Source organism: Enoplosus armatus, chromosome 23 (assembly GCF_043641665.1).
Source record: "Enoplosus armatus isolate fEnoArm2 chromosome 23, fEnoArm2.hap1, whole genome shotgun sequence".
NCBI classification, from domain to species: Eukaryota; Metazoa; Chordata; class Actinopteri; order Centrarchiformes; family Enoplosidae; genus Enoplosus; species Enoplosus armatus.
In genome coordinates, this window is record NC_092202.1 from 10407679 (window position 1) to 10434635 (window position 26957).

The 26957-nt window shown below is 40.3% G+C and overlaps 1 protein-coding gene across 1 annotated transcript in view; it reads right to left on the bottom strand.

The window, feature by feature from the left end:
• The window catches only part of LOC139306281 (collagen alpha-1(XXV) chain), a 136574-nt gene that overhangs the window by 54450 nt on the left and 55167 nt on the right, over positions 1-26957 (bottom strand). The window contains exons 3-4 of the mRNA XM_070930226.1: positions 6023-6067; positions 2288-2295 (exon numbers count right to left, since the gene is read on the bottom strand). Of these exons, the coding sequence (XP_070786327.1) occupies positions 2288-2295; positions 6023-6067 (53 nt within the window). The remainder of the gene's footprint in view (positions 1-2287; positions 2296-6022; positions 6068-26957) is intronic.

Consider the following 26957-nt stretch of genomic DNA (forward strand, 5'->3'; position numbering starts at 1 on the left):
CTTCTTATAAATGCTGCAAGAGTTGAAAATCACCTCGACCCATATCTGTAACATGTCTCTCTTCATATTTTTCCAATCTGTCTGGAGGACAAGGAAGAGATATGCAGCAAAACATCACTTGACAACTGGTCCCAATGCGAAATTGACACAAAAGCAGTGGAAAAAGAAAGGAAATGAAAACAAAGCAAATTACTTTTCCATGTCTAAACGCCGATTGCAAGCCCTGAATGAGGATTTCTCCTGATGAGTTTTGATTGAGGACACCTCTTCTCTCTCTTTGTCTCTGCAACCACAGGTCCCGGCCCATTCATCAGCGGCTTGGTAACGATTAAGTCACAGAGATGTGTCATGGCTTCAGCAGCGGTTGGTTTGTTTGGCTCTGAGGGCTGTGTACAATTTACGCAGTGTTCCCAGAGTTACGGAGGGAGCTGTTGAATATTCATAGAGACGTGTCCCCTGCAATCCCCCGGGTGGGCATACCAAATGAGCAACCACATGAGATCACTACTACTGTCTCTTTTTTAAGAAACTGGCAACAGGACTTTTTTATTTCGGAAACAGATTTGGTGACCGTTGGGTGAGTCATCGTCAGATCATTGCATTTTTTGAAGACTTGTCTGTTTTTAGAAATGCAGTCAGTCACCCAGACTTCAGATTTTTTGGTCTGGACTGTAAATTATAGCCTCTTTTTGTTTAGTGCAGTATGAGTTCTGCTTAAACCTGATTGCTGTGCTTACAGTAAAACTAGGACCCCTACCAAACTTTTACAGCACCTTCTGCTACCTATAATGACTTCATCAGAGAGTGATTTGCTGGCCACAACTGGAACATTGTCAAGTTCTCTCTGTTTGTGCACTGGATTTACAATGTCACACCCAAAGTACAGTCACCCCAGCCATTTACTGGCAAATCCAACATTTCAGAGACGACACTTCTTGGGCTTTAGTCGGCTCTTGAGACATCTCACGGTAGGATTTTATTCAGTCAGATGTAAAAGAGGCTGAGAACTGAGACCACCTGCACTTACTTATGTCGCAGAACCCCAGGAGCGAGTGTCTGAGAAGGCTCTGAGGATTAACTTACAACTTTTATGGCTCAGTCGGCACACACTATTATACCTATTCAATCACACTTGCCTCTGGACTATAAATAATTTTAACAGAGCACACACACACACACACACACAGTGCCCGCCTGACCCGGTTATACAGCGAACTGTCACAAACCCCAGTGCTTATGTATGTATGGGCTTGTCTTCATCTTTGGGGAAACTCTGAAGTTTTCCATCTGTTAAGGGGAGTGAAACTGTGATCGACCGGCAGCGTAATGAGGTGAGATAATCTGTTCGGGTGCAGTGAGATGGCAGGAACGGAGGCTGGTAGCAAGAATATTACAAACCAGACTGTCCAAATGACAGGGGAAAGGGTCCCTATTAGGGGAAGGCAGGGATGAAGAGATTATTTTAATAATAGAGTCAGACTGTGAGGTACAACTGAGATTTCTGGTAGCAAATTCGTCATAATCAGATGTCTTTTACATGAATTGTAAAAACAATTTTATACTTTTTGATTTGCTTTAAAGCTTTCAACATATTCACTGTTACATTTTTTGTATCAGACTTATGAATGGAAATATGCTTTTTGGCATTATTGCAGAGAGTGTCTGTGTCACAAATCAGTTGCTTAGCTTAGCTTAGAGCAGAACACAGGAGGAGGCAGCTTGCCTGGCTCTGTCCAAAGGTAATAAAACCCACCTACTCGCACCTAAAGCTCACCAATTAACACGTCATGTCTTGTTTGTTTAGTTCGTACAAAAACGTCAAGTTGTGGTTTTACAGAGGCAGGGTGCAGTGACTTCCTGGAGTCTCAGCTGGTTGCTTGGCAACCTTATTGTGATGACAAGACTTTCGAGGTGCTGGTATGTGGATTTTGTTACCTTTGGACAGAGCCAGGCGAGCTGTTTTCCCCCTGTTTCCTGTCTTTATGCTAAATTAAGCTAACCGGCTGCTGGCTGTAGCTCCATATTTAGCATACGGACATGAGAGTGGTATCAATCCTCTGATCTAACTCTCAGCAAGAAAGCGAATAAGTGTATTTCCCAAAACCTTCTAATCTTTTAATGTGATCGTAAGGTTTTATGCCAACATTTCCCTTTCATGTAAATTGTTCTCGACTTCAAACGGTGAATAAATATGAGCTGGACTGCATCACGCAGTCGTGTTTTACTGTTGGAGTTTTTACCTTTACATGGCTATCACAGTTGGAGAAGATGAAGTAGGCATACTTACAGGAGGTCCTGAAAGAGAAAAGAAAAAATACTTGGTTAGTGTGTTTTTAATCAGCGATCAGACAGACTGAGATCATCAATGTTCCACTAAAACCACATATCCAAATAACTGAGATGGGAAATCAGATTTTTTGCTGAGAATTATTTCTTTGGGGAGGAACATCTCATAAAGATGCATCTCTTCCATGATGCATTCACTGTCTATGCAGAATAGACAGACATTCTACTTCAGTATAAACCACCTGTATTGTGGTAGAACAACAAGCATTGTGACAAAAAATTCCTATCTATTTTCCATTCAGTTGGTCCAACAATGGCCATCAGGCCTGGTGATCACATTTTACATTCGTAAGTGGCTCTAATTTCACTACTACAAGGGGTCGCGCTTGTTAAAAAATCCTCCCACGTTTTTGTGAGGTGACACTCGTCTTTTTCCCCAATTACTGCTGCTTAAAAGGACCGTGTGCCAACGCACTTCAGGGCTCCCCAGAACCCTGCAAATCATTTTAGGTCTTTAGGTTCTTATTAAAAAAAGGTACCCAGCTGCTTTAACCCTGAAAAAAAGGGATTATTTTTCTTTACAAGTTCTATGTCCTTGAACTGTTCTTCTTCATGACCAGGGGAAAGTGCAAATCGCTCCAGCAGCTGGAGAATTTAAAGAGCCGTGTGTTTGAGGCTCGCTGGGCTGCACTTCTGTAGCGTTGTTTTATGGATCGTTGAGTTACAGTAGACCACTTAGCTTTTAATAAACCTGCTCCACTGTGCGTTTTTTTGACATGTCCCACTGTGTCGAATGGTTCAGTACAGAGCTTTTTAACTGGCAAAAATGGAAAATCAAAGAAATAATGTTATAAAAATGTGCAATATGCTGCAAACCTCAAAGGTATAAGCTTTCAAATTCTTAGATTTGATCGCCTTAGTTAGACCAGAAACATGATTTGCTGGCATATAATCCATGTTGAATAATCCTCCCTCAAAGCTCCAGCTTCGTTCAGTCACTGAGTTTCACTTTCTGTTCTCACACTGGCACTTCTAGTTATTCCCTCCACAGTTTGTCACCCTCCTGCTTTTGCTAACCAGTCAGACAATGTACAGGTTTCTGAACTCACTGGACAGGTACTGCATTGGGGTGTGCGACTGCTCAAGTGATGGTGAAAGTTGTTATTATGCTCTAAAGTGACATTAAGGTTGCAGAGAAGCTGCAATGCAATGTTTATTTCAAGAAGAGTCAGACTTTTGCTGCAAAGAAAGAGCTGCTTTTCTTCATCCTTGACACTGATGCACCACTGGCAGGTTAAATTGCTCAACCGGGACAATTTGAGCATCAATTCCTCCTTTAGTGAGGGCAGGTAGTAACAAGTACTGATTATTCACATAAGGAAAATAAGGGAGGAAACTGCTAACACTTTCCAGCATTGATTACCTGCTAGAACAGTTTGCGAGTGTGGCTTTCACTGCTACAAAAACTTTTTCATCCTAAACTGTCACGCCACACTTTTCCTTTCCATATGTTACCGGTAAACAAACAAGAGATCCTAATGAAGTATCCCATTCAGTTTTAATGCAGAGGTAAATATCACCGTGTCTTTTTCCTATTTGTTCTCTCTGGCAGTTGCAGCCAAGTCTGGGCAAAAGCTTCCCCTGTCTTTGTAGATGAGTAAACTGCAAAACACCTCACCATGAATTTGTGGGAAACTTGCTGCGGCTTAGTTACTTTTGGTTAAAGCGAATCATGAATTAAATATGCTCCCCTTCAACATCGACCAGTGTTGAGAACTTAAAAGAGGGAAATTGGATTTGCAGAAGGCTTACAGTGCAGAATGCAGCACGACTGTGCCCATCAAGGACTGAATTTTTCAGTTGTATAAATAAAGTCTCCTAAATCTTTTTGCAGTTTTTCCTCCTGTGGAACGGGTACACAGTGTTTGACACTGGGCTCCAATAATGCAGAATGGTGCCTCATGTTTATTTGTTTTGAATGCTTCTGTGAGTTTCACACACAATATTGTTTCCACTGTTTTATGCTCGCAAAAACATATCCAAGCAGTAAATGAAGCAGAAATAACTGAGCTATAATTGCATGCAAATGTGCAGAACCACTTTTAGAGCTTTTAATTTTAATTGCCAAAATTTCAAATGACATTCTGTGTTCAAGGACTTCTAAAGCATTGCATTTGTAAAGCCATTTACATGCAACAAATGCTTCTGTGGAAGCTGCACATAACCAGTGAACATGCAGATAAAAAGCAGGTGTAAACACTGCTTAACTTCATAGTTCATGACATTAATAAAACAGTCTCTCTGGCAGGTGAGGCACTATTTCAGGTAGATAATCTGTCTGATTTTACAACATCCTTATTCCTAGTTTAGTACTGTAATTTGGGCGATTATACAGAATGGTAAGGCCTGTCATCCCAATTGTTCCCTATTGTCTACTCAATTGATTTGTCAAGAGGAAGCCATTCATATTTGATCTGACTGAGCAGAAAGCGAGAAAAAAAACCTGTCTTTGCACAATGGTGCCATTTGAGATACGCTGGCACGGTGGATGTTTATTGGAAAGTTAAGCACTGCATAAACAAAGGCTGGCGGTATTTCAGATGTGCAGCCAACCAGAACATTGAACTGTTGTCTGTCATTTGATTTCTCATGTTTTCATCTCCCTCGGCTTTGAAGTCATACACTGGATTACTTTAGTATTATGTAAATCAGAGAAAAAAGGGCAGAAAGCCACACCACACTGATCCACATCTCAAAATGCAGAATATGGCCACAACATGGTTCTAAATGAATTAGCAAAATCAAAAAAGAAATGATGGAAGTAACAGAATCTTTGATACTCAAATAACAGACCTCTGCTGATTAGGCTTGATTCCCGTGACGTTGAAAAGTAGTGTCTGGATTTGGTGGTAGAACCAGCAGTGTTTTTTCCACCCTCACAGACAGTGTTTGTTTCTCAGGCTGTGAAACCAAACCGCTCCCTTATTACGATACCTCACTTAAAATTGAGACCTTGCTTTGCCCTGTCTCTCTAATTTCTTTTTACAAGGGCAGCACTTTCATTCCAAAGCGCTGGCTGCGCTCTGCTGCTCTCCGCTCTCTCAACGTAGGAACGACAGCACACTCCGGAGCCCGTTATCACTTTCACTATCGGAGTGTGGATGCAGCTCCCTGCCGAGTAACATGTTCTCGCTGTGGATTCAATTTGTGGCGACACTTTCCGTCTGTGGGAGCGTTGCTGCACAACATGTCCTTGTCCAACTCTGTTGAGTCAGCTCAGGAGAGAGTGTGGGAGGAGGGAGGGGAGATTGAAGATCCTGAGCGCATTACGACAACTTGTTGCTGAATTTGTGGAGCCGAACAAGCGTGGGTTATAATATACTATATACTGAAGCTGAATCATGTCTAGGACCAGAATAGGAGGGTTAGAGTGTCTCAAAAGTTTACTCTCTCAAACTTCACTGTCTCCCAGTTTTACTGTGAAAATCTAGTGTTTCTCTAGCGACTGATGCTGAAACAATCCAAGTGAACACTGAAACCACCAGGCCACAAATTACACATCTATAACCTATTTTGGCCTCCAAAGATATACAGTGTACTTTTACATGATTGTAAGTGCAGTATGATTTGCTGATGTCCTACTGAATTATTCCTTCAATGTTTCTAGATTGAGACGTCAGTGATCTTTGGCCACACACACACACACACACACACACACACACACAAATGTACATACCAGGTTCTCCATTGCGGCCTCTTCTTCCTCGCTTTCCCGGAGGTCCTGCAAAAAAAGAAGAATATAATACATTTTAGTCAGTAATTTGATTGTCTTTTTGTTTGTATAAGTTTCGTATTCATCAAGTCTTCTCACAGTCAAACCACCCTACAGCAGGATGAGGAAGAGACACTGAAAAATATTGCCTTTGGACTACAAACACTTCAAAATCTCATGGTTCATTAAATATTTAAGCTCTATTTATACATAAACTGCTGGAAAAAAGGAAACACACACTGGCATGAAGCGCACTTTTACCACAAAAGTGCGCTTCATGCTGACATCCCTGTTTCTTTTTCCTTTTTTTTTTTTTTTCAGTTTTTCCTTTCAGCTCGGATGCCCTGGTTTTTAATTTGTTTATCTAGACAGTGTTTTCCTGTTTGCCATTTTCCTGTCAACACTATCAATCTGCTAAAGCTCAGCTGGGAGGAGTAAAACAATTACATGCTTTGCCAGGTTTTACACAAGACCTGACTGGGTTGTATTGTATGCAGGTAGTTTTCAGTTTGGAAATTGGGAGCATCTCCCCCAAAATGACCTCTTCCTCTCTGCAATACATGTAGACTTTTCCTGAGGTTGGCAACTGGAAACTAATTTTCAGGCATTTTGTTTGCTCTCTGCCCAAAAAGAGTGTGTGCATTCACAATTCAGTCAAAAGGGTAAAGCTATGACTTTTAGACTAGCTGGAAATTAAAAGTTGAGCTCTTATGGTTGCACAGTAGTACGTGGGAACTCTCCACATTTGAGGAGGACTTGTCAACTTGCAATGGAATGGATAATATCGAGGAAGGAAAATTGCTCTTTCCACTCAACATGAAAAGGAGCTGTCAGGATCAAAAAGATTGGAAGTCAATGTAACCAAGAGGAACAATCTTCCCTGTCTGGTTCTGCATCAGAGAAAATATCCAGATCCAATTTCAGGCAGCAACAATACTGTGAAGACTTATTATGCAAATCATTTTGAAAACTCCTCTGACCCCCACACCGCCAAGAAATAGCATTTTGTCGTCATGTTAGAGGTTCGGGGTAATTACAGTAATGTAATGGGGTTGGTGAAAGTTTTTGAACAGACCGCACTGCTCGACATTAATTGCCCGGGTGTCAAAAGTTGCTCCAAGTGACACTGGGCTTTTGTCAAAAAAACAGGACTAAAAATACAAATCTAAATAACCTGATCTGACCTCCCATCTCAGGCTGTACAAAAGTCTGTCTCTTTATGTTTCAATACATCTCCCTGTAAGAAAGGGGAATAAAAGTAACAAAGTAAAATAAAAAAAACAATGCCTTTTACGCAGTGTTTGGCTGATTTAGGACACTCCAGATGTGTTAGTGGGGTGCACAATCCAGGATTATGTTGCGCAGCTCTTTGTATGATGCTTAGTCCTCAATTTGATCCCACCGTTTGGCTCCAACTCTGCTCCTCTTGGACAGTTTCCAGGATAATGTCAAGCGCTGCCAGCAAAGGGTCCAGGCACAGTTTAAAGTATGTAACCACAGGTGGAGTTTGACTCTCACTTTACAATGGTTCACATCAACCCTGGTTTCTCCATAGGTTTGTTTTTTAAGGCTTTAAAAGAAACAGAAGGGGGTTTACTGCACTTGGCAGTCGCTTCATTATTGCTCACTTTGAAATGACACTTGACACCTCTGAGAGGAATATTTGGTGCAATGATACGACATCCTCCTGATTTCGGTGGTATAGTTTTTGACAGCTGCTGAGAAAACACTCCCCACATGGGAGTTGGTGGTCCAGACAAAGTACCCTACGTTCTATTCAGATATCATCATGATTCACAATGTTTATCACAATATTTTTCATTCTGATTATAGTATGTAAGGAGAGATTCCCATACAACCCAACTGTACCGGAAACATTCAAAACTTTGCCAACAAAAACGCTATAACATTTCAGTTTATGAAACACAAGTGAAAGAATAACTTGACAAAGCATGTCAGGACCAGTCAAAACAGGTTTTCAGATGTTTTTTTAAATCAATTAAGAAAAGTGACCAAGTATTGTAAGGCCTCTGGTCATAAACTCAAACTGGGTTCTGAAGTGCTGAGAGATCTTCAGCCGCACTGCATCCCAAGTACCGTCATGGAACAGTGGCTTCAGAAAAAAAATGTGGCAGGGAATTTCATGATGAGGGTCAACAACTATGAACAATCTGTTGAAACCTTTTCAACCTTTTCAACAGCTTTTAAGTCTGAAAGTGAAATAAATCAAAGCGAACTTGATGTTCATTCAAATGTTTGGTCAGACAAAAGTTTTTGGTCAGACAACAAAATGGACTCTGTGATGTTGTGTATTGTGTTTTTACATTGTGTTATTTTGTGGCTTTTGTATGTTAGAAACTAAGCAGCAGAAAGCCATTTTATAACACAGGACCAGAGAGAAAAGAAATCAATATACAGTCAGTAATGTTTGGCTTCCTTTTTAGCTGATGTCAATCGGTCGGTCCACAACTTTGGTTCAGATTGAAATATCTCAACTACTACTAACCATTCATGGTCCCCACAGGATGAATCCTACCGGCTTTGGTGGTTTACATTTGTGGTTTTGGTTGAATTTGGATGGTGTGTCATGAAATTTTGTCCCACTCAGGGTGAATTGTAACCACTTTGGTGAACTCTTCAAACCTGCAAAACTAAAGACATTCCCATCATTATCTTCTTAGCAAATGTTAGCATGCGAACACACTAAAGTAAAATGGTGAACATGGTAAACACTATAAACTGCTAAACACCAAATGACACAAGATGTTTAACTACACTGTTTTAAACTTTGAGATTAGTAGGAGAGTTTCAAGTGCAGTGACTTGACTGCAAAGTTGGAAAGCAGTGAATGTCAATGGCTACAGCCAAAGATACAACTTAAATTTACATATGGACTATAGGATACTGTCAAACATCACAACACATCACATTGCAAATGGGAATTTTGACCAGTGAATACGTAGGATTGTCGCCCATCACCAGTCGAGGTCATTCATATGTGAATGTGAGAACAGTGAAGTTTTTCTTTCTCTAAAATCATCACAAAGTTTGACGCACTGCTCAAATACAATAAACCATATTTCTCAAATGTCGTCATTGTATCTGTTAATATGATGGTAATAAATTGTGATGTGGACGGCACCAAGTTAGCAGTGCAAGCAGCATGAAACCATCAGCACAATGCTTTCAAGTTTCAAAATTTATTCATTTGCTGCTTTTTCAGGAATAGTCAAACACCATGAGATTTTTTACAATCCCACAGACTCTTTTCATCCAAAATACTGATAGCAGTAGTCATTTGAATGCCATTTGGCAGAAAAGAATCTGTAATTGGCAGTATTATGAAACATGCTGTTTTTAAGCCATGGCTTAGCCATTGTTTTTGAATACTTTTGCTTATGTTGTTCATTACAACATTATTTCAAAGTTACGCATTGCTTGACATAATAAACTTCTTGTTTATACTTCATGCATTTGAGACAAAATTGCATTTTACCACTACCCATCATCCATAAAATATTGATTGGCCCTGAACAGCTAACAGAGCTGCACCTCTTTCTCTTTTTCCTCCAAATCAATCAGTTTTAAGTGAACCAGCCGGGGCCTGACTCATTTACAATACCAGCATTGTTTCAGAGCTTGATATACATAATCAGACCGCTCAATGCTTCTCTCGCAAAGTAATACAGCTATTCCTCAGAATAAAAGTTATGCCAAAAACAGCAAACTGGGTACCAGCTCCAACCTCCAAAGTAAATCAGGTTGGAAGAGAATTGGCTTTAGACTTCTCAGCAAACACAATTGCACCTTTCTGGGTAAAGTGAATACATTCTTTTGTTTTCTGCAAGTGAGATTTATAATCATACAGTTTGTATGATGCTCCATGTTAAATTGTCAGCAGTTGAAAATTAAAATGTGTTTAGATTCTCAGAAAGGTACTTGCCGTGTTCTCTTTGTGCAAATAAAATCAAATGAAGAGGAAAAGAAGCTACATGTAGATTTGGTTTTTGTTGAGTGATGATTCAAATACGTTAATACACGTATATATTACAAGATGTCGCAGTGTCATTGAAACTAAACTTAAAATCACACACTAGGACCAACTTAGTGCCAAACAGAGAAGGAGTTCATGTTCACTGCCCATTTTCCACGTTTCATTTTAAAACTATTTTCCCTTGCTGTCATGCTACATTGTAAACAACTAGCCTACTTAATAGATACAAAACACACCACATGCTGACCTCACTGTTTATATATGAGTCACAAAAATACAATGTCCAGCATGAATGTTTGGGAGAAATGTCATAGCGGTTTAATACTTCCAATGCCAATGTTGTCAGAGACTGACATAGAATTGGTTTGCTCGTGTTTGGTGCAGTTATGGTAAATTGGTAAGCTAGAAAATGTCTTTGAATGATTTGGGTTCCAAAATGTTCTGCAGAATATTTTGTGCTGTTTTATAAACAGACTTTTCTTTCAAGTCAGTTTGATATCTTACATTTTAAGAATATTTAAATGATTTTTCACTGTTTCATCACTGTCAATATCAGAATTAAATAACAACATATGCTGTATACTAGGCCATCTCAAGGTGGCTCCCAACTAGGTTGAGAACTTGGAGCTTGAAGTTTGGTTGACTGAGATGTCCAGAATATTTCTCAAAAAAATCTGATGATCAATGTCTTTACAAGCATTCCAAGGATTTAGGAAGATTTAGTCAAAGTAGACTTTAATATAGTCCATTTAATCCCACAACATGGATGGATGAGTTTATTAAACCTGGCAACACTTGGGTATCCAGGTCAACGGAACTAAGGCTGCACAAAAGCTGGCTTTCTACTGTACAATCATTTGTTACTTTACAAGTACATTTTTGTGGAAACGTTTGGCAAAGAAGACAACAATTTTGATCCAAGATCCTTATTACTATGCATGACGATGAATAAATCAATACATAAAATGCTAATTCATGGAACACTGGGTCCACTGTCCAAGGGAAAAAATGGAAATTGAACCACAATTTTACAATCAGCCGCATCCGTGAATGTCACTGCTCTCTTCATCTTCAAGGGGATGTGTATTGTTGTCAAAATATGAATTGCAAAATCTAACAGCTTACACATATAAGTGAAATCATTTACACAGAAAGCCTCACCTGCACAACAGCTTTGGAATATGTGCATCTTTCCAATAGAGAAATATACTACTCATAAAAAGTCTGCAATTTTACTCCCCTCAAGAAACAAAAAAGCGCACTGTAAAACCTGACAGACGAGAGTGAGTAAGTACCACTTCCTCTACACCACCTTTTGTTGCAACCACTCATGCATTAATGTAAGCTAACTATTATGTAAGCTAATCACTCTTAGCTAAATGCTCGATTGCTGGTTTTCATGTACTCTCAACACAGGGTGTGTTCAGGTGTTACAGCTAACTCAAATTTCGATCTTTTCAAATTCGCTAAGCTACTCCACGATCTTTCCACGTACCCTAAAGCAACTGCAGACGTACTCCCTGGGATACAAGTGCCATGAGTTAGAAAACACTACAGTAGTTTATGCACTAAAAAGTTGTGTGCTCCTGATTTAGCTTATTTAGCAGTTTATTGAACTCAACTAACTACTGACCTCTCAGGTCTTTGGGGTTACAAAAGTTAAACTTTAAAGTTAAACTGTATCTGTGTGTGTCTCTGGCACTTGAACTTAAACAACTGATTTAAAACTTGAGGGTTAGGTCTAACACAGTCAACAGATAACAGTACAGCGAGATGAAGATCTGGACTGTGTCTCCACCAGCCTCAAACTCCTCTTGAGACCATCAGTCATGGGCATTGTTGAGAGAAATAGGAAAGTCCCCTTGAACTTGTGACCCACCAAACTGGCTCCGGAAAGGAAGCCCTTGTAGTACTCCGGCTGACCTTCTTAACTACTTTTACTAATCCTTTACCTTCCTCAAAACCTTTCAATTGAGAGATGAAGAGACAGGAAGCTGAACAAAGGGTTTCCTCTCAAATAAGTTTTCAGTCCCATGGAAGACTACAGGACTAAATGACCATATCGCTCTCCAAATGTTAGTAGCATGACTGGTGGAAGTTAGTTCACTTGACCCTATTAAGCTGTATGTGCTTATCTACCGTTAGAAAAGCACACAATCTATTTAATGGCTGTCACAACTTTGAAAGAGGTCGACTGAAGGTTGCGTAAATTCTTACAAAAGCACCCAAAAAGCTGTTCCACCTCACATAACACAAACTTTACCTCTGGAGGGATTTTTCCCCAAATGCAAACATGAGATATATGGATGTTTGCGATTCACTTAAAGCCAGCTTCACATTGTGTCAGTGGGAGTTCAACTCCTGGAAATTAGAGGTAAGTTTCCACATTCCTGCAATCTGATACATGGAGCAGACTACAGCATGGTTAACATGTAATGTCAAGCCATTTCAAAGAGCAACCCTATTATCAACCTTGTTTAACGACAGTGGTTCTCTAAGTGCCTTTAAATAGGAGCCATGCTGTTTGGATTATTTTTCTTGCAAGCCAAAAATAAGTTGTGGATTGCACTTGTATAATAGTTTGTTACCCTGTTTAAAGAGTGCTAAGCTACTAGCCGATAGTGTTAAATCAAGACTTCTTTATGTTATAACAGACTGCAGAGGGTTTTTTGGAAACACAATCCAAACACCAAATTCTGCAGAATAATTCGGAGGTCTATTCAAATTTTCCCAAGACCCACATTTGAATCCCAACCTGACCTAGAAAAACAATGTTCTAAAGGATATTTTACGTTATTCCGTGATTATGTGGCATATATCTTCATTATCCTTATTCCCAACTACACTCAACTCCAATGCAACCATTTCCTGAATAAATATTCTCATGATAGCCATTTCCTTAATAATTCTTCGCAATTATATTTAATCTGCTGCCCAGAAAAGAGATCAATGTGTCTGATTTTTACATTTACTCATTGTACTCTTGGTGCACTTATTTTGTCACCACATAATATCTTGTTCAGTACACACACACGCACACACACACACACACACACACACACACACACACACACACACAATGCATCTATCCAGTTTAAATGTTGATGTTCTGTTTGGGAATATAATGTCACAGCTGTCTTAAAGAGCATCTTTGTATTTCTCTGTAATAAATGCACTGTTATATGCATATCAATATGTGTTTACATTGCTACTCAAGAGAGTATGATTAGTGAGCTGGAAATCTACAGTTTGATTTATACAACAGTCGTAAAGCAAGACATCTCACTGATTAGGGGTCGAATTAAATCTAACGAACAGTCATGAGGGGTAATGAACAGTGACGCCTGCTCCACAAACTAATGAAACTCAGTTCTTCAGTTTTCAATTACAAGACATCACGGAACCACGAATTCTGATATACTCAAGAGTCCATGCCAGTGTTGTTGTCATTATGTTAAAGTTGAAACTAATTCACAGTACCAACAGGACACTTGTTAATGTCAGATAGTCCCAAGACATAACCCAACAGGAATCTGAAACTAATTACATGAAGCAGCATTCATTACGACGCAGACAGCAGCAACTGATTAAAAAAAAAAAGTTAATGATGCATACTTTCTACGAGCGTCTCTATGTGTGTACGCGCAGTAGTGGACAGAGGATGTTATCAACTTGAAATGAATTAATTTCTCCATCCATCCCTGATGAATATGGCAATTTTGTGCCTGTGTGTGTGTGAGTTTGTGTGTGTGTGTGTGTGTTGGTCAGGTCCTGCGCTGTGTTTGTCCAGATGCCAGTTATCAGTTCATTAAACCACAAGTCAATCCATTAGGATGCAAGGAATTTGTCTGTCGCTGCAGGCTCCATTAACACTGCGTCAGGCAGATTGAAACTGGTATTAAAAATGCATCTGACGCTCCCTGCACCACTAGAATAAAATAGAGTTGCCCTGTGATGCACTAATTGCAGACAAAGTAACTGTTTTTGCACTTGAGAGTCTCTGCATTGATTGAGTAGTTACAGTCCTGCAATAGTCTTTCACAGCCAACACCTAAACAAAGACACACACACACTCACACACACAGTTTCAGGGACTGAAAATCATTACAGAACAAGCAGCTCTTCTCTAGTTCTTTGTCAAACACACACACACTCACTCGTAGAAGACAAATGACATGAATACGACTATGGCTGGCAGGCATGCATGGATCATCTACGCTTTTGCTCCGGTTCAGTGTCAAGGCTGGAACGCTCCTGAGGAGGAAGCAGGGCCTTTGAGAGAGCCTTTTCATCACCTTCAGAGATCAATGTGTTTTCCTCTGGCAACAGGCTGAGTGCTGGGATACTTGAGACCCACCCCGTGAGCTACACACTGCAATTATCCTCCCCGCAGTACTGACTGCGGTTGTGATGGAAGCAGAACACACTCCCTGATGAGGGGAGGTCAGTAATAAGCCAATCGATTGGCCAAGTCCCATCACTTTATGCTGCGAGTTAAATTGGCACAGGCGGCCATCCTGACGGCTCTATCAGAAAGCCTCGCTGCAGGCTGAGGACATTCCTAGTAACACAACCTACGCTTACATGCGAGGGAGTGTCAACTTTTGGGAAACTTTATAATCTTAACTAGAAATCTGAGAAAAATCAACAATTTCATGTCTTGAAAATGAAAAAGGGAAACACTAGGATGAGTCCAGCTTGGCTTGGCCAGGTTTAAGTGTAATCCACAGAGGAAATTAATGGTTTCTTTTGAGTGTTAACCAAGTTACATTTTGGCATATTCTCCCTGCATGCACAGCGGATTAGGAATCCACCAGATAAACATAACCTAATTTAATTGTCTTGACAAAGTGGCCATCTAATGCCAACAGTCTGGTCGCCTTGCATTGAACTATATCGTCTTCTACCTGTGCTCCAAGAGAACCAATAGGTGTTGGAAGCATGTTAACTGAGAGTCTGGAGCAGAAACATGAGCAACTGATAGTTAAAAGACTGAAGGACTCAACATAGGTGTGATTTGTGGAATCTGATTTGCGCTATTGCAGTATTAAACGCTGAGGATGGGCCAACACCAAAGCCAAGAGTTAATGAATTCACTCATCATATGCACGCAGAGGGGAAAGCAACCTCAGCCTAACCTAGCAAACATTGATTAGCCACAGTCAGTGACTGATTTAAGCTTCTGACTTGAGTACTCTGGTTGTCAATCAATATCCTAATTAGACCTTGAAATACTGAGATGCAGATGCCAGCAGTGTGCTAAATTTAGCAGATACTACAAGATAAACTAATTTGATCTTTCAGGCTGGGTAGAATCCGGATTTATCCTTCTGAAAAGTGACTCGATGGCATCCAGATGAACGCTAAAGAAAGTGAGGACACATGGACGCGTGGCAAAATGACTCCTTCCTGGGGATCAGCCAGCAGATACTTTTGAAGCCTACCAAGGGTGTGTTGGGTGAATTCTGCACCAAGCATACTGATGGCGACATGCGTAGTATCACATGAGTGTGTGTGCCTATGCCTTCTTCTGTGAGCGCACTCGAGTGCTTGAAATTGTCAACCTGGATGCTAGAAGGCAAATGGGACATACAGTGCATGATTAGCATCAAATGATCCCTCTCTTGTTCAAGTCCAAATGAAATACTTTATCTGTGTTTAAGACTTCTGTGGCTATTGGATGTCACATTGAAATCGTGTGTAATCCTATACCTGTTACTAACGGACGACATGACTGCTGGCTGACCTCATCATCACAAGGGATGTGTGAGCCAGTATGCGTGGTGTGCGTATGTGTCTGTGGTGTGTGTGCAGATGGATTTAGAGACGCAGGGCTATATATCGTGGACCACAGGGCCCCAAACTGCGGAAGGACAGTCATCGCTGCTCCTCAACCGAGATGAAGTCACTGGAGAACAGCCATCTGTGCTCAAGTCAAAAATGTTATTACACTCCTCAACTATTTTAATAGACTGGCATACAGTAGTCTCAGCCTGAATAACTATCCACTAACACAGTTGGTGCATCTAAATTAATGAAATCTTTAAATATTTTCATTATATCTGTTACTTCTTTGGGACTATGCAGACTATAAATATCCTGTCTTTATATATAGTATCATAAAGTTTCTTCATATATTTTCTTATTTTAGGCATAAATGCTTACATGCTGTAAATTCATAGGTTTGTCCCATATATAATTACATATTCCATGTTGTTCATGTTTGTGTTAACATGATCCCTTTCCCTGATTGTTATCCCCGGTGTTTAATTTAATCCAAGAAACGTTCATTAAAATCTTCAGTCAGTCAGTTCACCAAAAAGTCTATTATTCTCTCACTTCATTCTTGTGGTATCCGACCACGCAGATTTGCCTTTGAATCCGACCACTCCACCGAGTTGACTACTTCTGGTCTGCCATCATGACATGAACAGTTCCTCAGTTGAAAGGCAATCGATCCAATGAGCGCCGCAGGGGGCACTAAGGTTTAGCCAATCAGCGCCACAGCGGGACTAACGCCGTAGTCGAGCAGTTGTTAAGATTCAGGCGGACATGTTGGTCTCTAGTGGTTAGTTAGGGAAAATCAATGAAATAGACGAATATCTCATAAGCTGGACAAAGAAAAACTAAAAATGATCTGCATGGCCAGGTTCCAAGTGAGAAGCTGTGTTATTTTTTATTTGGCTGAACTGACCTTTAATCTAAACTAATAATGTATTACTGGCCTTACATATTGGTCTTCTAACCTGCAATTTCACCAAGGTTTCCATCCCCTTTGATCTGCCCTTTAAGCTTGTGAGAGCAATATTGTTTTTTTTCCCTACTGTGCTTTTATTATATCCCCATAGCTCCCAAGGGCTTCGCTTTCACTATCTCTCAACTTATCAGCCAGCATTGGTGGTCTCAGGCTGGTGTTTACTTGAGCATTGCATGACCCATGTTGGATTATTCCTGCACCAGCTTGAGCACGCAAGCGTGACGGGTACAGGCTCTTATGTCATAGATACCCTATCTTGTCAACAGCAAAGGAAAATGTATGATAGAGAGGCTGTGATGAGGGGGGGGGCAGAAGAAAAGCTGGGAGGGAGATCTCTTAGTAGAATAGAGGGATGAAAGATTTAAGAGCAAAATGGAAAGTCTAGAGTATTTTTGAGTCTGTTGCGTCTAGTTGTTGAATTCACTGTTCATATAAAACTCTACAGTCAGGGCACTCCTGCAATGTACATTGGACATGAAATGACAGCGAAGGGATCTTTGTATCCTTTCATATGAAAGAGTGAATAAGACTGATGAAACTAAAATCTGACACTAGAATTTCATCAAAATAACAACGCTCCACTGATCCCTCAAAACTGCCCGCACTAAAGACGAGCACCAATTTAGCCCTCTGCTGGGCACAGACTGCAAAAAATACAATCCCATTTTACCTACAGCACCCCAACGAACCATAGAATAATGGTGCGGTATATCAAATCAGAATGAATGCAGGGAGGCCTCATCTCAACAAACCTGTGGGTGCTGATGGACTGAGACGGGAGGCCGGTGCTCCAGTAGGACAGGTAGGTGTACAGTTACCAGAAGCAGCATCTGGATATCAAAACAACTAATTGTCTGTAACCTATATAACCTAACCTATATAACATGCACAGTTGGGGAAAGTGCTGGCAGGATAAATGGGATTATGGGCCATCCTGCGTATGTCTGCACGCACATGTCTAAAACACATCAGACATTATATGCACCATCATATCACAAATCCCTTGACTGATAAAGGGCGAGACTATACACTTTTTTAAATAAACTAAAAACTGCGCAAAGGAGCTCTGTGAGAATGCTGTATGGGTCCTGAGTGGAAACGAAAATAAAGTGTCATCTTTGGGCTGTCAGCCCTAGACTCACTGAAAGTCAGCCAGCTCCAAATTTATTTTCCCAACCGAGGAAACCCCTCTGCAAGGCTTTCAGGGATGTGCATCTCTCCTCTCGTTTCCAAAAGACATCCCCAAAACAACTACATCAAAATGAAACACTCTTCTTAAAAATTATTACAGACCACAAAATATGGTAATCTTGCCACTGGCTGATGGCTTGTAAGAAAAAATAGATGCATCAAGAACACAAAACATGCAGCTAGAGTGCAATTGTGAGTGGAAATGAACTGGTAGGGAAATGAACAAGGCTCCCATTTTTCTAACCTGACTCAATCTTTCCTGAAAAAACACACAAACCACTGCACCTTCAGTTACTTTTGTGAGCCATTAATTCCCCTTAATGAAGGCATTTTTTTCACAAAGCAATCACAGTTCCTAGCAGGACCTTCCTCCGGAGCTGAGTCATAGCCGACAAACAACAGGCTTTATATACACCTTGTTTATTTTTACTGGAGGACATGGTGTAAAAGCAATTGTGCTGCATTCAGTTAAGGAAGCCTTATAAATAGGTATAAAAGTAAATTCACTCTTCTTACCTCGTTTCAGAAGAAACACTTATACAGAAAATTGCACAATCACCACTAGTTGTTAGTTTAAGCAGTGCTTTCCATCTTGGGGCAAAATCATTGCTATTAAAAGGCATAGTTCTACATTTAGGGAAATATCCTTTTTCGCTTTCTTGCTGAGAGTTAGAAAATATGAAGCTGCAGCCTACAGCTGGTTAGCTAAGCTTAGCATAAAGACTGGAAATAGAAGTTAGCCTGGCTCTGTCCAAAGTTTAAAAAATCCACCTCCCAGCACGTCTAAAGCTTGATAGCTATGGACTATTTCTGAGCCAGGCACAATGACTTCCTTGCACCTTGCTGGTTGCAACAAGACTCCAGAAAGTCGCTACACCAGGACAAGAAATAGTCCGGCACATACACCCCATACAGCCACAAATTGTCATTGTTGTATGGAGTAAATAACAGGTTACTTAGGAACTATAGAAGATTGTTTTTATCTTCAGAGTCAGGCTAGCCTTTTCCCCTGCTTCATGCTAACTGAAGCTAATCACCTGTTGGCTCAAGCTTCATATTTAAAGACACTTCCAATACAAGAGTTTCAATGCCAATCTTTCCTTTTTCAGTTCAGGTTTTATATTTTCGATATCAAAATTTTGTGTCACTGTACTGGCTCCATAACACGCAACCATGCAAATATAATCAATCATCAACAATGTAAATGAAGACAGCATTAGTGTGATAATATTAACCAAAATATTTGGTAAGATCGTTAGATACCAAGTGATGGCATCAAGCTTGTGTAAAAAAAAAAAAAATGCAAATCATATGTGACGCCTGGGGGCTGGAGGACAAAGAAATGCCAGACACGGAGCAAGAAATGCCAGACACGGTAACACAATGCCACATGAGAAATTAACTGGAGAGGAGATCTTTCACGATCCCTTGAAGTTCCACAGAAAAGACAACAAAGTGTGTTTTGAAAGCGTTCAGGCAAAGTACCTTTTGCATCATGTTTCCTCCCTGTGTGTCAGTCAAACTGACCAAGTCAAAGGTCAGAGGAGGAGGAGGAGGGGGGCTCATCCTCTAGGGACGATTTGTAATCCTGACCTGTAGTTTCAGGTGGTTGGAGGACCACGGTAAAGCTGGTGGTGGGGCCTGGCTCTTCATCATCTACACATTGTTCTTATTATGGGTTTGATCCTGAAGGGTTTTAACAAAGAAGCTGCAAAAAATAGACCTATGAATACCTGTAGGTTCAATACCAAATATGCTAACAGCTGGCTTGCTGCCTTGAAATAGACATTCCTCCCCTTTCTATATATTACATCGGTTTACAGTAATACATAGGCTGCGGATATATAGTAGTTATATAAGTAGTTTAATAAATAATAAGTAAGCCTTCCTATGATTTTAAGGAGTTTTGGGGAAAAGTGATAAAATGCAGGTTTGTGACCAGAAGGCTGTCAGTTTAAATCCCCAGACTGAAAATAGAGTATGTGTGATGAAAGTAAATGAGTAACACTCTCCCTTCCCTCACTAACTAATTTCAAAGTTCCCCTGAGCGGAGCACTTAACCCCCGACTGCTCCAGTGCAGCTCCTCAGGAGTCTGATAATAATGCTTATAATAATAATATTTATTTATATAACTGACTCTTAGTGATAATCACCTGCCTCCACCTTAAAGCAATAGTTTGTCATTTTGCGAAATATGTGTTTCTTGCCGTGGCCCTTTCTTCAGGTAACAAAATCTGCTCAACGTTTTTTCTCTGTCCGTTGACTTACAGAACTTACTGCTCCCAGCAAAACAAATACTTCAGCACATAACTCCCCTTAAAACTGCAACAAAGCTACCTGTGTCCCCTCTTTTCCAGTCTTTATGCTAAGCTAAACTAAGCTAAGCTAATCAGCTGCTGGGTGTAGCCTTTTATTTACCAGACAGACATGAGTGGTATAAATTTTCCAAAAATGTTGAACTATTGCTATAAAATAAAAACAAAAGAAAATCACATATTTTTCCATCCAATCAAATTTAGAAAACAAAAACAACAATGTCAGCAAAGTTTCATTAATGAGGTGGCTTCTTATATCAAATATTATGAATGTAATAAACAATTGTAATAGATACATTGTGTTTGTTTTGTGTTTTCTGCTAAACTAAGCGGTCCGGCTGCTGGAAAATATGAGAGTGGCATCTACCTTCTCATCTAACTCTCGGAAAGAAAGCAAATAAGGGTAGTTCCCAAAATGTTGAACGATTTCTTTAAAAGGACATAATTGCATGAATTAGGAACTTGGTACAAACTGCCACAGATACACTACTTAATGCATTGTTTGATAAATGGTTAAAGATGACATGAAACACCATTTCCAAATGTTGAACTCCCATACTAACACACTTCCAGTAAAACAGGATGTTTGGACAGGACATAACATGAGAAGGGAGGGCAAGGTGAACCATGGTAAACATGGAAAGTGACTCAGAAGTCCTGGAAAGGAGCCTGCATGGTATTTTAGAGGACTACTTGCATCCTCAAAATGCTTCTTAGAGGAGTATGATGAGCCAGGTGTACATCAGGACATGGAAAATCAGTTAACATAAGAAAAGTATGTTTTCACATTATTTGATCTTCATCCTTGCGGTTGTCCCTTATGGTTGCGTTTTACCCTTAAACCACAGCCACTCTGGTAAACTGCAGCATTTTAATGAGCTTGTGAATTAAACTATTTAAAAGGGAGCACCTTATTTGGCACAGGGTCCAGCTGGCTGGTTCGCAAATGAGAGCCAGTGCAGAATCAAAGAGGTTATGAGAAATTTGCAGACGTTTTAAATTAAGCTGGACAATCATCTCCTCTTACATCTCCCGTAATGAGAGAGATTATAGGAGATCAAGCCTCTGAATCTATTCTGTTCCACCATAAATCATAAGAAGACATGCAAGATTCAATTAGTCCTGCTCGCTTAATCTTGGCAGCACGGAAATTGCACACCGAACCAAATACCCTGAGCTCAGTATGAGAGGTATTTACAAAAGAGACTTGAGGAGGTGGGCTGTACCAGTAAATGGCAAACAAACTAATAACCATGGCCGAAAAGAAAGGAGTCAAGATTGTTATTAGATAAACAGTGAACAAAACCAGCAGTGCAGCAGAGGATCCTTTGGTTAAATGGCTTATGAGCAGAACCTGGATGCTATTTTCAGGCCACCCATTTGTTCCAGTCCAAGCCAAAGTAGAAATCCTTCACAACACAATGCGCCTATTGAGTTCCTGGATAGGGCGGTGATAAAATCTATTCTTATTTACAGCTTGTGTGTGTCCACAAGGATCCAAGAACGCATTCTGTTATGGATTACCTTCATGGCATCACGAGCCGCCACACAAACACAATATGAAGAAACATGAAAGCAAGTTGTTTTTCTACTTAAGCTGCTGATGCGCTGCATTTTTAAAGCACCGGTTCATTAGTTTTCATCCAAATAAGTCTGTCATGTCTACAGAGCATTGAACATGTATGTTGCTGTCACCTTTCACAAAGTCTCTGTTTAATCAAACTACAAAGCTTTTGGTTGCTTCATTAAAAAGACAGAACTGGGCCAGAGATGATGACATTGAGGAAACTTTTGGGCTTGAAAAAGGAACTTTTTGGGTGGAGATCACATTTGGTTTTCTGACCAAATAAAGTTACAAGTACCGTAACTGGCATCTCTTTTGAGTCTCCTGCAGTTCCAATTTCCAAACGCTAATGAAAATTGGATTAGACAGTAGCATATGCATGTTTCCTTATTTACAGTGGGGGACCACTGGGACATCAGCGAGACCACACACGTGACCATGCACGCACTTTCCATTCACAGAAAGCAAAAGGCCATTTGTTTTGAGCATTTTAATAAAGAGGGACATCGTCTGAGATGCTATGATAACATGACAATTTTCGATGTCTGCTCTCTGAAGCACTCTAAACACATTTAGACTACGGCTTGTGTGGACTGCTTTAATCATGTTCTATCTAAAAGCAGGTCCATTTAAAATGGACATACAGAATTACTATTGTTTGACTGAGATCAAATCAACCTTTAAAGCTGGAGTGCAGGACTTTTACATATAAAATAACTTCATTACATTCAAGTCCTTGCCAAACAAGTTCACACAATGCTACTGCGACTATCACTGCCAGGTAAATCTCTCTGTATTTCACATCATACTTGAGTTTTTAAATCTGATGTCTGTGGTGAAATTCCCACTCTGCCACACCGGTAGTCATGCGTTTTACGTCAACCAGCATTGATTGGTTTGCCACAGAGCCATGTAGAGAAAGAGAATCGCGAAGTTCAAAATGATTGATTGTCATGTGATTCACGTAGACTTCAGATAGGTCTCTCTACATGGCTCTGGTTTGCCAGAGCTGAAGGGGGGAGCAACCGTAGCAACAGAGTAGGCTACAGCAACTAGCATCAAATAAAATATTTGGAGTGGGCTTTGTAGCTATTACATTCACTCTACCTAGATAAGGGATTATTATCTTGGAACTGTGGAATTTTGATGGTGATGCTCACCTGTAGGCAGACGTCACTGCCAGAAGGGGGAGTCCCGCACTGCAGCTTCACGTAGATTTTCGTAAAGAGAAAGAAAAGCCAAACTTCGTCCTAAGATTGGACACACTTACGAGAAAGGGTTTTATTTCTGCAAACAGGGCACTGATTGTAGGTCTGCTGAAGTCAATTACTCGTTCGAGTGGCAGCATACTGTTCACATTACAATTGCCATGTTATGCTGTTTATTGCTGCGTATGTTCCATGAGAACTTGTCACTGCCGTGCACTTGTGGGAAGCAGATGAAAGGCGAGGCAATGTGTTACTGTACTCTTAAAGAGAGGTTCAATTATTCGAAGCCTGCATGTGAAGATGTTCTGGGCAAAATTCAGTACCAAGCCATCCTTGACAATCCTCTCTGAAATCTATCAGTCTCTGAAGCGACAGGACGGTGCATCTATCACTCTTCCAACATGCCCAGTTCTCACAGCAACTGCTTGTGCATGAGCAGTGTTGTCATGTGCTGCTTGGTTAACTGCCTGTGATGTTTTACATATAACACCTACCCCGGCAGCCTGCACTTTCCAGAAGCTCCACTTTATCAATCATTACTGGAAAAGTGCCCGAACAGAGGCCCTCTGCAGTAATTTTGGTGGATCATTTTGTGCGTGCTAAGGCAGCTGTGATTTACGTAAACACTGAGCACTTACAGATGGGCATTATTAAAAACAGATGAAGATTTTAATCTAGTTGAACTTCAAGAAGGTTTATGGCAAACAGAATTATGAAATTCAAAGATAAAATACTTAATACACATACTTTTATCTCAGCCTTGTATTTTCAGCCTTTATTGTTTGTTTGTTTTTTTACATGCATAAATCAATTTGTGATTGACTTTTTGTATTTTGCCTTGATGCTAATAAGAATAGATTGATGGTTTTACACAACATATTATTAAATGATTTAAAGTTATGATCTTTAAGATTTTCATGAAATAAAATCCCATTTTGATACTATGGCCAGCATTTCTTCTGCAATGGCTAAGCATATGGTAGTTCCCATTGTTAGTGGTGGAGTCCGCCATTCCCATTTGGATTCTAATTGCACCTGAAATACTTATACAGCCCCTGTAAAATGGTAAATTGTAATTTTTACACTTTACACTGGTTTTTGTATGGATTATACAGTGAGCTTTAGAGGTGCTGCTAGGTGGATTGTGTTACCATTGGTAGCTAGGCCAACCAGCAGCTGGCTGGAGCAGTATATAACAGATAGATGTGATAGGAGTATCAATCTTCTCATCCATCTCTCCGCAAAATTTTTAACTATTCCTTTAAAAGTAAATATACAATGAGGAGAAATCATCTGGGAAACACATCCATCGTGTTTATATATGTTGCCTGTTTCCTTAAACTCTATGAACTCTCAGAACAATCCTGATTTAGTAATTTGAAGAGAAAATAGTTGGATCAGCATGTCTTTTATAACCCGAAGGGAAGACAGACACCTTAATAACTTCAGGATGATTACTAGGAGTGTAACAATTCACCAAATCAAACTGATGCGGCTGGCTTGAAGCCTTAAATACAGCTGCGCTGATTCAGGCAGTTTGAATTACGACAAGGCAGGGAGGGAATCACAGCTGAATGGATGCAGACGTTTCTGTATTGGAAAATCCTGATATGACAGCCATATCTTCTTTTTATCTTAGTGCCTAATCATGGCATCTACTGGTGGTTGTCAACAGACTCCTTTCAAGTCGATAAACTCGTCCCTGCCAGTGTTGTCAGCAATGTTTTTGTCAGGTTTCCTGGCCCTCATCCTAACAAATGCACACGAACATCTCTGTTCTTCAAAGGCTAATATGCTCAGTCTTCTGATCAAGTAATTATCACAACAGACAGGTAAAAAGTTGAAAGCGAAGTGTCTCTCTAATTGAGTTTGAAAACTCTCAGTGAAATATCCAGATAGCAGCACTTGAGGAGAAAGTCTCTGATTCCCATTTTCACCTCCAGCCAGCATGAGAGGTATGTTCTTCCATGCTGCCGCTGTGGCCAGAATTTATTACCAGAGCCACTGCAAATATAAACATAGCAATAAGGAACTATTAATAAGAAATGGCCTGTTCTAAGGAACTCCTTTTGATAACATCATCAACAAATAAGATGCCATAATGGATGTCATGGTCATTTGAACATGGAGGAGACATTTTAAAGTACATCACCATACATATAAAACTCTTCGTGCCACCACTGACATAACTACTGGATTGAAACTCAAACTGTCTGTATGCTATTACATTGTATCACATCATATAATTCCTTAAAAATGTGTGCTGCATCAAAAATATACACCACACTTTACTGACCCTGTGGGGAAACTAGTCTTGATTTGTCACTACTGCTGATCCACCATATGCCTCGTTCTGCTCCATAACTGGTAGTTTCACTTCTCCCTGCAGCTCGATCCACCATATTCAGAGGTTTAACCGTTTCCAATAAAGCTTGGGAAACTTTGTTGAGCTTTGGCCCTAGCCCAAGAAAGTTCTCTAATGCATGTACACAGTGGAAGCACATGGGTTTTTTTCCTCCCTTACCCCAGTTACAGATGGTGAGACCCCGGCTTGTCAGGCTCCCCTGTGCCAAAGCTCTGCCAGGGAGGCCCCTTTGATAATGAGCCTTACACACAATTTACAGCCACACTACAATAATCCTGCAACAATGGTTTCCACATAACTTTTGATTGAATGGGCCTTTATGGGCAGGAGCAGGCTTGGACCGGGCTAATAAGTAGCCCTTCATGGGCTTTGCCAAGGTTTACCTCACTGCTCTGTGTGTGACTGTGTGTACTTCTACGATTTTGAATTACAAAATGCATATATCACAAAACTTATTAGTATTAGTGAAACTTTACTGACATTACTGTGCTTTTGGTTATTCAATTTCATGTTTTGTACATTTCTTTGTAAGATAAAAGTCATATGTCATTTTGTTTTCTTTCAGAGAGTTAGATGAGAAGATCAATACCGCTCTCATGTCTGTACGTAAATGTGAAGCTAGCACCAGGAGCCGGTTAGCTTAGCAAGACTGGAAACAGCTAACCTAACTGTGTCCAAAGGAAAAATAAAATCTACCTGAAGTTGTGTCAACACCATAAGGTTGTTCAGCAACCAGTGTACGGATTAAACAAACAAGATATATTGTGTTAATTACTGAGCTTGACATTTTGTTACCTTCGGACAGAACCAGGCTATTTGTTTCCCCCTGTTTCCAGTCTGTATGCTAAGCTAAGCTAATTGTCTGCTGGCTGTATATTGAGAGTGGTATTGATCTTCTCATCTATCTGTTGGAAAGACAGCAATTAAGACTATTTCACAAAATGTCTAACTATTGCTTTAAATGGCTTTGAATTAGGGGCTCTGAACCCAAAGGTTCTGATGGATAACTCAGACAAACCCAACACAGACACTGGGATGTTTAATGCAAAGTCAACCTTATGGTTTCTCTGGCATGGGGATAAATTTACCCAAAACTCCTCAATGTTTGTCTGTAGCTCCCTTTGCAGCGGTGGGACTGTAAAAGCTGTTTCAAAGCACACAATAGTGCAATTGTTCAGTGTTGCTGTACAATCAGTAAACAGCTCAGTTGTCCTGTCACATAACAAGACGTAGGACATGAGCCTGACATTGCCAGAAGACATTACGCATGTGAAACTTTACCGCAGAGGGTAAGAGTACACCGCCGGCATGAAAAGCCCCTTCACCCGTTGTTGTTGTGTGATTTGTGGAGTGGGTAGTTGGAGTTAGATCATGGGCCCTGCTTTAGGTTGTGCCAGTGCCAGGCGTATGATGCAAAGGAAAAAGAAGCACGGGCGGAAGATGGGTGTGGGAATTCAGAGCTATACATGAGCCTCCAACCTTAGCAACCTGTCTTCACTCAATG